Consider the following 13,962-nt stretch of genomic DNA (forward strand, 5'->3'; position numbering starts at 1 on the left):
ACCTACTATAGCCTGTTCCTCTATTTGAATCATGAAACATGCAGTGTAAAGTAACCAAGCTACTCGCAGTCCTTTTTCTTCATGATTATTTATTCGTCTGGTTTTCGCAGGACACTTTTTTGCAAACTATGACATCTACCATCACGTTGCTCCAACTTCACAGCAAAGATATGCATTTTCTAATCGAACTGATTCAAGTGTTTAATCAATTTGAGTCACTTAATGCATTTGAATAGCCCAGGCCAACACACCTACACTATTTTGATGCCTATAAAGTTTGACAATGGACCAGAACTGAAATGTGAAATGAAAGATGATCACTAATCTGGATTGACCTGCTTAGTTTTATGTGCCAACGGTCTTTAACTTTTGGTCTCAGATGTACACTGTCAAGCCAAATTCTTTTTGTAGAATTAAACCAAGAAATAAAGAAACATTTTTTTTAAAGCTAATCTGTTTATTGGTGGAGTGAGTATTTTTGCTCATCAGTAACATCTATTTGCATCAACAGGCAAGATGACAGTATTTCCCCCTCATTCATTCAGCAGAGAAATTCCCAATAATGCAGACTGTACATGAAAATATGAGATTTTGTTTAAATTTGACATCTGCAAAATATAGATAAGTCACAGTACAGTATGTACACAAATACTAAGTGCAAGATAAAGCCATGTTTGTAAAGGTAATTGTACACAGGAAAAATGACCATGGTTAACACCATGATTTCTGAGCCAAGATGACCCAACTGCCTAAACACAAACAAAAGAGGAAACACTGTGACAGATCTTGAGGTTTACCCAGATGCCTTTTAAGTTAAGACAGAACAAATTATCAATCACAGCTGTTGTTTGTTCTCAACTAACTCAATGCCCCCTGTTCACTTCATGTTAGCCACAAAATCTTCGCCCTTCTTGATGGAAGCCTTCAGCTCATCCATGGCGTCAGCCACCAGCTTCTCCTCGAAGGCACTCAGCTTGCCCAGCCCAAGGTTCTTCTCAATGCCACTCTTCCCCAGCAGAAGAGGTGTGGAGAAGTACTTGCACTCTGTCTCCTCGGACCTGACAAAGGCGCACTCCACCACACCCTCCTTTCCATTCATGGCGTCCAGGACGGAGAAGGTGAAGCGGGCGCCAGCGTAGGCCATGGAGAGGGTAGCAGATCCGGCTCCGGCCTTGGCCTTCACCACCTCTGTGCCAGCCTCCTGGATCCTGCCGGTCAGAGTAGACAGCTGGTCAGCTGGGAACTCCACTTTTGGTGTGCACTGGGAAATGAGGGGAATGATGGTCTTCCCAGCGTGACCTCCGATGACTGGAACATTGACACGAGCTGGGTCGAGACCTTTGAGCTCTGCCACAAAGGTGTTTGCTCTGACAATGTCCAGGGTTGTGACACCGAACACTCTGTTGGGGTTGTACACTCCATGCTTCTTCATGACCTCTGATGTAATAGGGATGGTGGAGTTAACAGGGTTGGCGATAATGCAGATCATAGCCTCAGGGCAGTTGCGGGCGCAGGCATCGGCCAAGGTGGCCACAATGGTGGCGTTGGTGTTGAAAAGGTCATCACGAGTCATGCCTGGTTTTCTGGGAACGCCGGCGGGGATGACCACGACTTCGCAGCCCTGCAGAGCAGCATCCAGCTGGTCGGGACCCATGTGGCCCGTAACCTGGGCCCTCGTCTCGATGTGGCTGAGGTCTGCAGCCACCCCGGGGGTGTGGGCAATATCATAGAGGGAGAGGTGACTCACCAGGGGGCTATTCTTGAGAAGCAGCGATAGCGGCTGGCCTATGCCGCCTGACGCTCCTAGCACCGCCACCTTGGCGTTGTTCTGCGACGAGGTGGACAGGCTCCGAGCGAGGCTGACGGTAGGTCTCACGGCACGGGAAAACATTTTGTTTCTGTGGTTTCTTCTGTTACTTAAATAAAAACAGAAATACCTGAAGAGTCCCTCTCCTCTGTGACACCAACGTCCTCTAGCCACGAGCGAACAGGAAGACTGTTAACTGTCATGCGTCGAGGATAAGGGTCGTACGATATTACGTCAAATTGCGTCAGCACGTACTGTTACGTCGTCGTCTTTATTTCAGCCTCTTTTTTCGGAGGAAAACAAAGCCAGTTAACATTGGAAGTCAGTAAATTAGCATTGGAAATCAGTGCCGTATTTGAGAATTCTAACTGTACATCGGACCAACACAGCAAAGTCCAATAGTGCGGTACGTACACAGTCGTTTCGTTGTCTCTGTCGTGAGAAAATGCTTCTTGCTGTTTATGTCGCCCTGCTAAAATAAGCTAGCGCCGTCAGATGAACGCCGTCTATTTGCTGGAGTCCGAGTGCTGCCACTAGCCTACCTAGCGTTAGCTACAACAGGTCTTATTGTTGTGATCGTTTTGCCAGTCGAGAAATCCCTCTGTTGTGTTTTACATCTGTGCGTGTGTGTGCGTGAAACGTTACTAATAAATTGTTTGCTTTTGAGTAGCTGCCAACTACGTATCTAACATTAGCTAAACTACTTTGCTTCTAAACTGTCACCGGTTAATGTGAATATTAACTTAAATCGTTAGCTGTTGATTTGACTCGAGTAATGTTAGCTGTGTTCATCATTAGCCCCGTCATAAGGCCAGCTGGGTTTACACAAACTTGCAACGCCTAATACAGGTCACTAACGTGACTTGTAGTCAGACAGTTAACAGCAGCCCTTTGTTCCGCAGACCTAAGTAAACCCTTCAGTTACATTTCAGTCAAAGCTAAGTGAGTTCATGCTAACTTGTAGCCAATCCCTGTTAACATCAGACATAAAGTGCAACTTGTTTGACACATTGTGTTCGATTGTCAAACAATGTTTACTTATTTTCAGGACCGTGTGAAAACAAATATATCTTCAACGACTGCTCTGTCTCTGTTCCTTTTGGCAGTGGCAAGTTTGAAGGTCCATCAGCTCTCCTAATGATACAGCAGCATTAAGGGCATTTCCAGTAAGTATCAAATATCATGTCTGTCAGCCTTGCTTCAGGTTACAGGTAGCATATAGATTATCGTGTCATTCGATATTTACAATTCTAAGTTTGACTTTATCTTGGAAATGTTTGTTTTGTGACAGTGACTTGCAGTTGAGTGCTAAAAATGATGTAACTCCAGCAGTAAAATAAAGTATTTTTATTGCAGATGATACATCTTACTAGAATTTTTGATCATATGTCAGACAAAAAACAACAACAACCCCTAGCACTGATAAAAGACAAGATAATAATCCTGACTTGCTTACCATAACCTATATTTACAACTGTCCCCTTTCCTCAGTACTTCCTAAGGATGGCTAGTTGTGGGGAAGTAGACCACTCTGTTAACTCACTTCCATCCAGTAAGAAAGGCAGCAACAGTGGTGGTGGAAGTGGGAACAGTGCAGAATCATCATGCTCTGGCTCCAGCAACTCATCCCCGGCCCTGTCTGTACCGGAGTGTGCCATCTGTCTGCAGAGCTGCGTCCACCCGGTCCAACTGCCATGCCATCACGTCTTCTGTTTCCTGTGTGTGAAGGGAGCGTCCTGGCAGAGCAAACGCTGTGCCCTCTGCAGACAGGAAGTACCGGATGACTTCCTGGAAAGGCCCACGCTTCTCTCTCCAGAGGAGCTGAAAGCATCAGCGGGTGGTCGGGGCGGGGCTGCAAGTGATCACGCCTGGTATTATGAGGGTCGAAATGGTTGGTGGCAGTATGATGAGCGAACCAGCCGAGAGCTGGAGGACGCTTTCTCCAAGGGCAAGAAAACAGCTGAAATGCTCATTGCTGGTTTTTTGTATGTAGCCGACTTGGAAAACATGGTGCAGTACAGGCGCAATGAGCACGGTCGCAGGCGCAAGATGAAGAGAGACGTTTTGGATATCCCCAAGAAGGGAGTGGCGGGACTACGTTTGGACACTGAAGGTGTTTCCGGGGCAGTCGGGGCAGCTGGTCGAGAAAACTCTGCTGATGGGGCTGATACCACAGTAGCAGGTGTACAGCAGCAGCCTACAGGTATCCCATCTACTGTTACAGCCCCTCCAGCCACTGCCAGACCTCCCACCTCCCTTGGTGGTCAGCCTGGCAGCAGCAGCAGCCCCACTCTGGAGGATGCTCTCTCCCAGCTGCAAATTAGCCTCAGGCCCACGCCTTCTCACGAGCGGGCTGAGGCCGGGGAAGGAGAGGAAGAAGACGAGGAAGAGGAGGCCTCACCCTCCAGGTCCTCTGACCCTCACACCTCTGTGGACGAGTCTGGCTCCGGAGACTGGAGCGATGATGAGGAAGAGGAGGATGAAGAAGAGGAGGGGGGAGATGGAGAGCATGTGGAGCCATGGGAGGGTAGGCCACGGAGGCAAAGACTGAATCCAGAGGACCGAGCCCCTCCTGGCGCAGAGTCCGCCTCCCCCCCTTCTTCATCCAGTAGCAGTGGAAGGTCCAGGATGCCCGATGGCCAATGTACAGTGACTGAAGTGTGAAGTCATCATGGATGTCCTCATCACCAAATGGCTATGTTCCATTTCATTAATTTATTCCTCACTGTATGCTGTTGTTCACTCTATCATGGATCAGATGTGGGCAGACTGCTTGATACAAGAGAAATCAAGCGTAACATTCTCCCATGTTTTTAGGTAAACAACTCAATTTTAGCAATCAAATTTGGTGCCTCTTTTGGGCTCACAATGACCTGGATGTATCTGTATGATTTGTTTATCTAACTCATCCACAAAATAGCCAGCCAATAGAAGCAATGTTGGGTTTTATGTTCTAGCCCTTAACAGTCTAGCACTGAGACAGGAGGTACAGTTTGATAAACAGCCAGATGGATACAGCTTGTTGTTGTGAGCCGTGAAAACTCAGAATTGTCTATCCAGAGCATCACGTGAGGTAGGTGTGTCAGACTTATTGTGGTGTTCAGCTGCCATCAGTCTGCTCACTTTCTGCCATTTGGTTGCAGGCGCATTGAGTCTGTTCTTTTTAATTTCCAAAAAAGTGGAAGTTAAACGGTAAAAGTGACTCGCCAAGCCGTCTGTCCCTCTCTAAGGTATTCTTGTGTTGAAATTTCTGATCCTGCTACCCAGAGGGTTTCTGGGAGTCAGATCTGTGACATTAGAGAGAAAGCATGACTGGGGATGTTACTCCTGGAAATGGAACTGTGTCTTTATCATTATGAACGGCTGCATTCTAATCATCTACACTTTAACTCTCTCAGCTAACATAGCACGCAGAAATGGACCTGTTAGAGCTCAGGTCATTTGACTACTCTTGCAAAGAATTGAATCCTTGCTAACTTGTTCCCAGCCTTTCCCCTCTGAAATGAGTTCCTGACTTCAGATTTAACTGATCATGAAGCTTTTCCTTCAAAATTCTGAAGTGTAACTGTTAACTTTTGGAAGTGTGTCATTTCAGAGCAGATTGTGGTTTCTTATCCAGATAAAGAAAAGACACAGAAGTGCTTACTGACACTGTTAAGGCATGTGTGTATTTAAATTTCACACTAAATGTGCTACAACATAGTAATGTAACTCAGGAGCCCATAGGATCATGTGGCTCCATGCCTAAGGGTTTGTGTTTTGATTTCCATTAAGCTGCAGCTTTCTGAAATTTGAAAATCTGTAGAGATTACATCTACAGTTCAAAATGAATGCGTGTAATAGAAGTACATATCAAGTTTATTTTAACCTTCCCCAGCTTTAAATAATTGGCATTTTAATGTGAAGTATCAGTGTTTTCCTTTTAAAGCTGTTGAGGCCTCTGTAGCCTAGTGAGTATTCATATTGTCCCTGACTGAAGTATTCTCAATTGGTGTGTTTCTAAAGTTTTGTCATTTGTGCATGTTTGAAGAGAGAGTTATTTAAACACTACTGGTTGGCAGGATGTTGAGAACTGGTATTTTTGGGTTTAGTTTGAGTACATGTTTTTAATTTGTGTTTGTTTTTGTGTTTTATGGTTGTAAATCCTCTTGTGTACGATGTCTGAGGCACTAAGAGAACAAGAACATACCGTTGCTGTTGGCCATCCTGCAGAGATTCAAGTTATGTTATTTTTATATTTCTTACATGCTTACGTCATCAGCTCAGTCTTAGACTTTCCATTCTGACGAATAAAGTTTGTGTAACAGTTTTTGCTTGGCAACTTTTTTGTTACATGGTTTGTAATTTAAGAATAAATTGTGTCATTTCATCATCCTAAAAGGATGTGTTTGGCTTCTCATTTTGCTGTGTGATAGGGTGCATGCTTTTTTTTTTTTTTTTTTCTTTCTGTGAAATTAAGCTGTCTTGAGTGTTGCATAAGTAGGACTATCAATGGGCCCATTGTAAGTAAGATTTGGCGCAATTTTCTCCACATTACCACCTGTAGAGATTTTCTTGGGGAAAAAAATAATCCTTTCACTGGATGAGGGACTGAAGTATTCAGTGTCTCATTTACTATATCTATACGGCATCAGCAAAAATAAGACTTAGATTAAGCAGGTGACACATGGAAAGAAACAGCTTATTGCGAGTTTACTGTGTAGACATGTTTTTATGTACTGTATATCATCATGAGGCCAACTTCTTTCCCTCACTCACCTTGTAGGTGTTTGGTATTCTGACCACAGCAGCCATTAGCGCTGCTGCTGGGTGTCTGGCCAAGAAACATGACCTCTGGAAAGGGAACCGGAGACCAAGGCTGGTCCTGTTCTCGCCATTTCAGTCTGTGCGCGATGCTTTTGTAACAACAAAACTTTTATAAGTTTGCTGTGTGGACTCGTTTTAAATGTGCAATGGAAAGTTAGCTACAAATTAGTGCCAAACCTTAGAAAATAATTCAGTATGTTCAGTATATCTCAACTGTTTGATTTGGCCCTGTGCTTAAGCATTACACGCATCAATGAGAGCTACTGTGCAGAGTGCTAAGAATCAATGCTTTTACCTACAGCTAAGAATTTCCCAATAGAATAGAAACTGAGAGTGGGGATAATCAAGGCCATGATGAAAGACAACGAGCACAGAATAATCTGAACCAACCTACCAAACTGAGGTAAAGAGAAAAGAAATGCAGCAGCATTACAGAAAAATGCTGATGCCTCATGCTTGTTGTACCTCATCAGTATCTTATCTGTATGCTGCTGCTGCTATGTGGCTGCTTCAGTTAGGATCAGCCCGGCCTGATCTAATCATTACCATAATCCCATTTTCAGGAGACCTGGAGGAAAGACTGTTCATTTGCTTGACTGATGGGGACGAAGGGGATTCAGAGATGGAGTATGTGGTCCTTTTGTGTTTTCATCCACACTGAAAATACCCATGGAAACATAAACAGCATATTCACTGTTCTATTACAGATGTGCTCTAATTGAGAAGATGAATCTAAAAAGTAAGTGTTTATATACAGTATCAGTCTACAGAGTACAAATGAAGAAGATAATTTCTCAGGCCAGCTGGCACTACAACACAGCTGATGAATGGTTTATTGTAAACAAGAGGCTGCAGTTACTGAGATAAAACCCTGAAGGAGCAGGGGAGTTTTTATTTATGGTGGTTCATTTATGTTAGCAGCATATGACCAAAGAAAGCACGTTATCAGCTTCACTGTGTATATGTTTGTATCTCAGCTCCTACTCTTGTGATAAGTGGGCATAATGTTACATAGAGGGCACAGCCATTAAAGTGTGTGACAATGAGCAATCTCTCATTATCAGTGTGCTGGAGGAAACGAGGCAGTTGATTTATTGAAATTATAAAGTTTGTAGTCCAAACAAACGAAGAGCCCACATTTCAGACATGACGTTTAGCCGTTACATGAAAAATACTTACAAATATCTTCAGCACACGAAAGAACTAAATCCGTTTATTGATGTCAGGACAGGTCTTTCCAAATCAACCCAGTTGAACATCTTGGCTGATTTCAAAAGTCCTTAGGAAAGTGAACAAAGACACTCATTTGTGTTTGGACTTGCTGGCCAGAGCCTGCAGGTTAGCTGGACCGCCCCACACCATCCCAAAAACATCCTTCTCAGTCCTGAGGGCCTCGGACAGGGGGAGCTCTCTGCCCGACAGCACGACCTTCTTCACGGCCTGGATCACTGGGGCGGGTCCTTTTGTATAGCAACTGAGCCAGTTTTCAGCCTGCTGCAGCAGAGTCCCTGCACCCTCCTCTGCCTGGGGGACCTCCAGGACCCCGTCTGCCAGTCCAATCTGCAGACCAAGTTCAGGGTCCACTTTCAGAGCACCACCAAGCAGCTTCAGGGCATTCTGGCTTCCGACAGTGCGGACGAGTCGTGCGGCGCCGCCCCAGCCTGGGACCAGGCCCATGTGTTTGTGGACAAACTGGATCACACTGCCAGAGGCCATTAACCTATGTGAGAGAGATGACAAGCACAAGTTGGGTTATTAGCAAACTTTAGGATGAAAGTGTGCACAACGTATAATCCCTTGTATAAAAATATTACCTGAAATCGCAGGCAGTGGTGAGTTCTGCACCACCTCCCAGCGCTCTCCCCTCCACCAGAGCAACAGAGATCAGAGGCAGCCTGCACTGAGAAAACTATTCTGTCAGCACACTGTAGTGCACGTTACATAACAGCTAAATTCCTTTAAACTTCTTTAAGCTCAGGCTGGTTGCTGCTGTTTTAGACTGCACTGATATTTACTGGAGCAGGAGAGAGAAAAATTAGAGCCCTTACCTGAGAAGTCTTGTGAGTGCATTCTGCATGAACATACACATCTTCATCCCATCCTACACGGCAACAGAGACATTGAGACAAAGACGGGCAGAGACAACGGTAGAGAAATGCAGTCGGGCAGATTGATCGCAGCAGACGGCCACAGCAAAGAAATATTGTGAAGAAGTTGTCTGCTTTTCTACCTGTGGGTTAGATATCGCCCTGACAGCGTTGAGGTCTGAGCCAGAGCAGAAAGTTCCAGCAGCACCCTGAACAATGAGGCCTTTACCGTCTGTCCAGCTCTCCAGCTGGCTCACCCTCTCCTCCAGATCCACCATCATGCTGCCTGGGAGGAAGCAAATACTCCGAACAATAAACTGGGCTGAAGTGCAAACAAGTATCATCCAGTGAATAACAAATCTGCACTAGTCGTTCCAAGGAAAACATACAGTGTTAAATGTCACCTTACCGGAGAAGGCGTTCATGCGGGAGGGGTTGTTGATGGTCAGCACAGCGACGCCAGACTCCTGTTTGTGCAGATCGATGGAGCCTCCAGGAAAGGCCTGCAGCTTGTCTCTGATCTCCTCCTGGCTGAAGCCATGGATGCTGGAGTACACACAGCCCCTGCTCTGCCTCTGCAGCAGCCTTGGAGGAACAGCATTAATGCAGTTTAATAAACCAAATCGATCGCAGTCAATCAATGCACAGATCCAGCCTATAGTTAGAAAGCATTTAAAATGAAACTGTGATTCATTAAACTGCTGCAACAGTGAATATGCGGTACATTACTAGTAAATTTAACAAATAGGTCTTGACAGCATGTCTTTATAGTCTGTTGTTGTTTACATTATTAGATGTTTGCTTAAATGATCGTTAATTTAAATCAAACTGGATATGCTTAAGTGTGACTGTAGTGTAATGAAAGGGTGCCTAATGGAAATCAGCCCAGTGCTGCTCAGGACTGAGAGTTAATGCTTGCACTCACAAACAGGAGGAGGACGAATGCTTTTAACGCACTTCCTCACCCCTCTGTAAATCAGCCTGGAGGAGATACGTACAGGGCCGCACAAACAAACTTGTAGCACACAAAAATGAACCATCTCTGTTTCTGACTCATTGTAGTCATGAGTCAGAATCAGAGAAGTTATTACTTTTATAGATCAGCATCTTGCAACTCTCAGAAATGTTCATGTTTGTGATTTGTGACCAAATCACACGGGTCCACCTCGGCAGACTTGTTCCTTTATTTACGACTTTGTTAACCATCACCAGCACGGCGATAAACAACGCTGGCCAGACTCCCTCACCAGGCCCAGGCTCCACAGCTGCTGCTCCTCGGGAGGTGTCGCCTCACTGCACTCAGCACCATCCTGCAGCAGCGTGGAGATGGAGACACACAGGAGAAATTATTCACTTTCCAACTTCTTTGGGAGAAATTACCTCAGACATTTTATGAAAAAAAACAGGTGGGCAATTACAAGGGGTGAAATAAACTAAAAAGGACAGGGAGCATCGCCAAGATACCACAATGACTGAGAGAGGAACAGCTGCAGCTTTTATTCTTGAACATGTTGTACAATCAAAATCATCAGGATCAAATGAACTCCTGTAACATTTGACAGAATCAGGACTGTGATAGACCCTTTCCACAGCAGATGTTTTGGCTTGTCATGACAGGAAAAGCACAGGTGTTCTTACATCATTAGCAATGGCTCTGCTTTGTTCAGGTGTCACATGAAAACCAATGGGTCTAATTAGCCAGAGTAAAAACTGTGTGTTGCTGCACTGAGCAGCTGAAGGAGGAAATGAAAAACTGCAGCAGGCCTTGATGCAATTATAAAACGGGGAGAGGCAGATATAAACAGAGAGGAGCACTTGAAACCAGGCATTGATAAGTACCACAGGAACATGACACGCCAGAGATGAGAGTGATTAGTTTTATTAGCAGGAAGCATAAAAAGCTGCTACCTTTGAACCCTGACATTTAGAAAGTTACTCCTTAACTAGCACAATGGCGATATAATAGGCTGCTAAAGTCGTGTAACAGGATATGAGATTAGGTCTGTAACATTTAACCTATTTACTGTAACTCACTGCTATTCGATACACTCATCTTAATGGAGAACCTCCAGCATTTGGTCTCCGTACTTTTCTGGTTGAAACCACAACATTAAGGAGGCAAACAAGTCGCACAAAGTACTCAGAAATACTCTTTCAAAAAGCACAAGTGCGGCATCAACGTTATGAATGATTTTACTAACTGCTGTTTTGCAGTAGACCATTGAATCTTCTTTGGAAACTGAATGTCACACAAGGTTCAGGTGTCCCTCTCTAACTTCTAAGTACGCATGCAACGAGCAGCAGAGGAAATGAATAAGTAATTTTTCGTAAAACATATTTAACATGCCGCTATAACAAACGATTTCGCAAGAAAAAAGCTAGCGCTAACCTTGTTTTATTGACAGTGGTGTGGTGTTACTCTGAAAATCGTCCCCCTGGAAACTGGAGCTCGTTGGAAGCAGATAATGTCGACACACAAGTGTAGTTCCTCAATGTCTCCGCACGGAGGCGGAATAATACCGCCACGCGGCAAAGATGATTTAGGTTCATTTGTCCACCGACACCTCTTGTAAAAAGTCAAATTAATTGTGCAATTGTGTCATTGGGGCAAAAACATTTTACACAACACTCAGCCAGTGATAATTCATTGCACAACATGAACTGTAATAAGATTCATTATTGGCCAATGCACCGCACAGAGAAATCTGCCCTTTGTCTGTCACAACTCTGTAAACACAGCACACTGCAGAACTAGCTCTGCAGACATGTCCTTATTCAGTAGTAGTGACAGAGGCCTTTCAGTAACACCTACAGGTTACAGTACAGCATTGGCACAGGTAGCTGACAGTTACATTAACATGGCCTATTGTCAAATGAAGTTTCATCATTGTACTGTGTCCATGTGAGGATAAAACAGCAGAATAGCATGTTCTGTTTGACTGGAGCCCTGAAACACCTTTTATTGACACCCGTGAGCTGAGTCTTAATATGTCTAGAGCAGCTTCCAAGTCTAACACAGAGTCAACATCTTGTCAAACAATGGCCTGCCTGCAGATTTGGTTTTATCAGTGGCCAAGCCAAACAACTTAGATACATCTTCAAGTGTGAGTGATGAACATAGCATGTATTTTGAAAGATATTAAATAGGGGATTTGAAATAATATAACAACTGAGGTTAGAACTGGAGTCAAGACTGAGGCAAAATGTATTTTTACTATTAATTTAAGGGTAATAGTTGTGGTCTGGCTTTGCCCTTTTGCCATGAAAATAAATCCTTCGAAGATGCAGCCCTTGTTTGAGAAATGGCCTTGTTCAACTCCTCCTAGAAACATGTAATATCATACCAAGAGGGACTACCACCTTTCTGAGGGGCAGTAAAAGTGTGAATTGCTCTGGGATCATAGTACTGTGCAAACACAGACAGACATAAACTACTACGGGCTTGTGGGCATGCTAATAAAATAACATGTCCGACCAAGGCATCAGTGCAAACACTGACGTTTGTAAAGATTCCTAGCATTTTGTCTGTGTGCAAAGGAGACAGGTTGGAAGGTCAGACAGGAGATAAATGTCATGTTTGGTGACTGAGGGGTAGAGATGAGCGCGCCCAGGCAGTGAGACAAACAGGCATGAACAAACAAAAACAAGAGGATGATATAAAGACCAAGAGACGTGCAGGAAGAGGAGGGAAAATGTGCCAAGACAGAGGGAGGTTGAGATGCTTCCTGTCCTGTGGTTTGATCTATGGCTACTGAAAGCATAAATCCTTCAGTGCTATCCACACATCCTCTCCCGCTGTTCAGAGCCCTGCCCATATCTGTGAAAACAAGCTAAGGAACCAAAAATACCTTTCTGTTTCAGCTGGATCACTGAGGATTCCAGACGCATGCTGAATCAATAGTCCAAAACACATTTAAGAGTTGCGAAAGTGATTGTGTGTTCTATTATACTCACAAATAACCATCACTGATCTGACATCTGTACGAAATCTGCTTTGGAAGCACACTGTTTCACAATTACCTTCAAAGGAATCGCTCACATTACCTTTAAAGTGGGATTATTTGCTTGGATTAGCTATTTAAAACACAGTGTGTGTGTGTGTGTGTGTGGGGGGGGGGGTTCTCTAAATGGGTGGTTATGTGGAACCAAACGTCTTCACGACTGTGCCGCAAACATAAAAGGTCATCAACAAGGATACAGAGCACTGCATCCAAGACTGCTATAAACTAAGTTTAAAAGTCCACACCTCTGCGGTCTATTTAAAAGTGGGGAAGGAATTCTGAAAGGTCGGTGGGACTCTTCCCGGGCAGGAATTCCAGACGCGCTGACTCTCCTTCTTGCTGTGTACAGTACATTCAGCGAGGTCAGCCAGCCTGCAACCTGTCTCTAAATATCACTCTGTGAAGTGCAGCACCTGGAGGACGTGCTGGCTTAGTGGAATTTGCATATATGGTCGCCTCCAAGTCACCCGCAAGTGTGTGTGTGAGCGATGGACTGTGTGTGTTAGGTGTGTGATGGACTCTCGACCCGTCGAGACTGTTCATGCTCTTTTATGAATTTTCATTCCCAAACTATTATCTCACTGTGCCTGTCCGCTCTCATTCATCCTCTGGTCAGCCCTCTCAGTCATTTTGATTAAAGTCAGCCCTGCTGCTTTATGATCCCTCCAGATATCAGTGATGCAGCCGCAGACTCCGGCTGATAATGGAAGCCTGTCTGAAATTACAACCTGGCTAATGGGATAGAGAGAGACAGACAGAGAGACAGATAGAGAGAGAGACAGAGAGAGAAAGAGAGGGGGAGAGAGATACACATTTCACACATTTGTCATATGCTTGCACAAATGTCGTCGCATGTATGCCTGTGTGTGTTTCAGTGTGTGTGTGTGTTTGTGTGAGAGCGAGAGAGAGAGAGAGAAAGCGATGCATCAGTGTACTGATCGATATGCAGCTGTCTGAGGCTCCACAGGAAGTCCAGGAATGCGCAGCAGTCAGCATGGCTCTATACCAGCTCACCAAGATAAGACAACACACACACACACAAACACACACACACACACACACACACAGATCAGATAAGTGCCAGTAAGGGTCTATTTCAGGGCAGGAAGAATGGCAGGTTGGCAGGTGCCAGAGGCTCTCAGGGGCCTGGAGGTTTCCTGTGTGGGGAGGTCAGAGGAGCTGCAGGGCACAGGTCCAGGAGACACCAGAGGGCCGATGAACAGCAGCAGCAACTGGGATGTGTCTGCAGCAACGCAACCCT

At 44.8% G+C, this 13,962-nt stretch overlaps 3 protein-coding genes across 5 annotated transcripts; 1 reads left to right on the forward strand and 2 right to left on the reverse strand.

Moving 5' to 3' along the window:
• Positions 1 to 72: 72 nt before the first annotated feature.
• mdh2 (malate dehydrogenase 2, NAD (mitochondrial)) lies at positions 73 to 2,008 on the reverse strand. The gene has a single exon (XM_041941701.1). It carries the CDS (start codon positions 1,889 to 1,891, stop codon positions 878 to 880), a length of 1,014 nt encoding a protein of 337 aa, XP_041797635.1. The 5' UTR covers positions 1,892 to 2,008; the 3' UTR covers positions 73 to 877.
• Positions 2,009 to 2,063: 55 nt separating this feature from the next.
• Positions 2,064 to 6,116, forward strand: LOC121609919 (E3 ubiquitin-protein ligase rnf146-like). 2 transcript variants are annotated; one of them, XM_041941699.1, is made up of 3 exons: positions 2,064 to 2,213; positions 2,914 to 2,973; positions 3,299 to 6,116. In XM_041941699.1, the coding sequence occupies exon 3, from the start codon at positions 3,311 to 3,313 to the stop codon at positions 4,469 to 4,471; it is 1,161 nt and encodes a 386-aa protein (XP_041797633.1). In that variant the 5' UTR covers positions 2,064 to 2,213; positions 2,914 to 2,973; positions 3,299 to 3,310; the 3' UTR covers positions 4,472 to 6,116. The 2 variants fall into 2 exon arrangements, with proteins under 2 accessions (XP_041797633.1, XP_041797634.1); XM_041941700.1 differs by having other exon boundaries at positions 2,091 to 2,213; positions 2,856 to 2,973.
• Positions 6,117 to 7,457: 1,341 nt separating this feature from the next.
• echdc1 (enoyl CoA hydratase domain containing 1) lies at positions 7,458 to 11,152 on the reverse strand. Of its 2 annotated transcripts, none has more exons than XM_041943102.1 (7): positions 11,090 to 11,152; positions 9,948 to 10,010; positions 9,110 to 9,285; positions 8,844 to 8,986; positions 8,662 to 8,714; positions 8,428 to 8,508; positions 7,458 to 8,333 (listed from the first exon to the last, which is right to left on the reverse strand). In XM_041943102.1, the coding sequence occupies exons 2-7, from the start codon at positions 10,007 to 10,009 to the stop codon at positions 7,916 to 7,918; spliced, it is 933 nt and encodes a 310-aa protein (XP_041799036.1). In that variant the 5' UTR covers position 10,010; positions 11,090 to 11,152; the 3' UTR covers positions 7,458 to 7,915. The 2 variants fall into 2 exon arrangements, with proteins under 2 accessions (XP_041799036.1, XP_041799037.1); XM_041943103.1 differs by lacking the exon at positions 11,090 to 11,152 and adding an exon at positions 10,902 to 10,993.
• Between the last annotated feature and the right edge of the window lie 2,810 nt (positions 11,153 to 13,962).

Source organism: Chelmon rostratus, chromosome 8 (genome assembly GCF_017976325.1).
Source record: "Chelmon rostratus isolate fCheRos1 chromosome 8, fCheRos1.pri, whole genome shotgun sequence".
Lineage (NCBI taxonomy): Eukaryota > Metazoa > Chordata > Actinopteri > Chaetodontiformes > Chaetodontidae > Chelmon > Chelmon rostratus.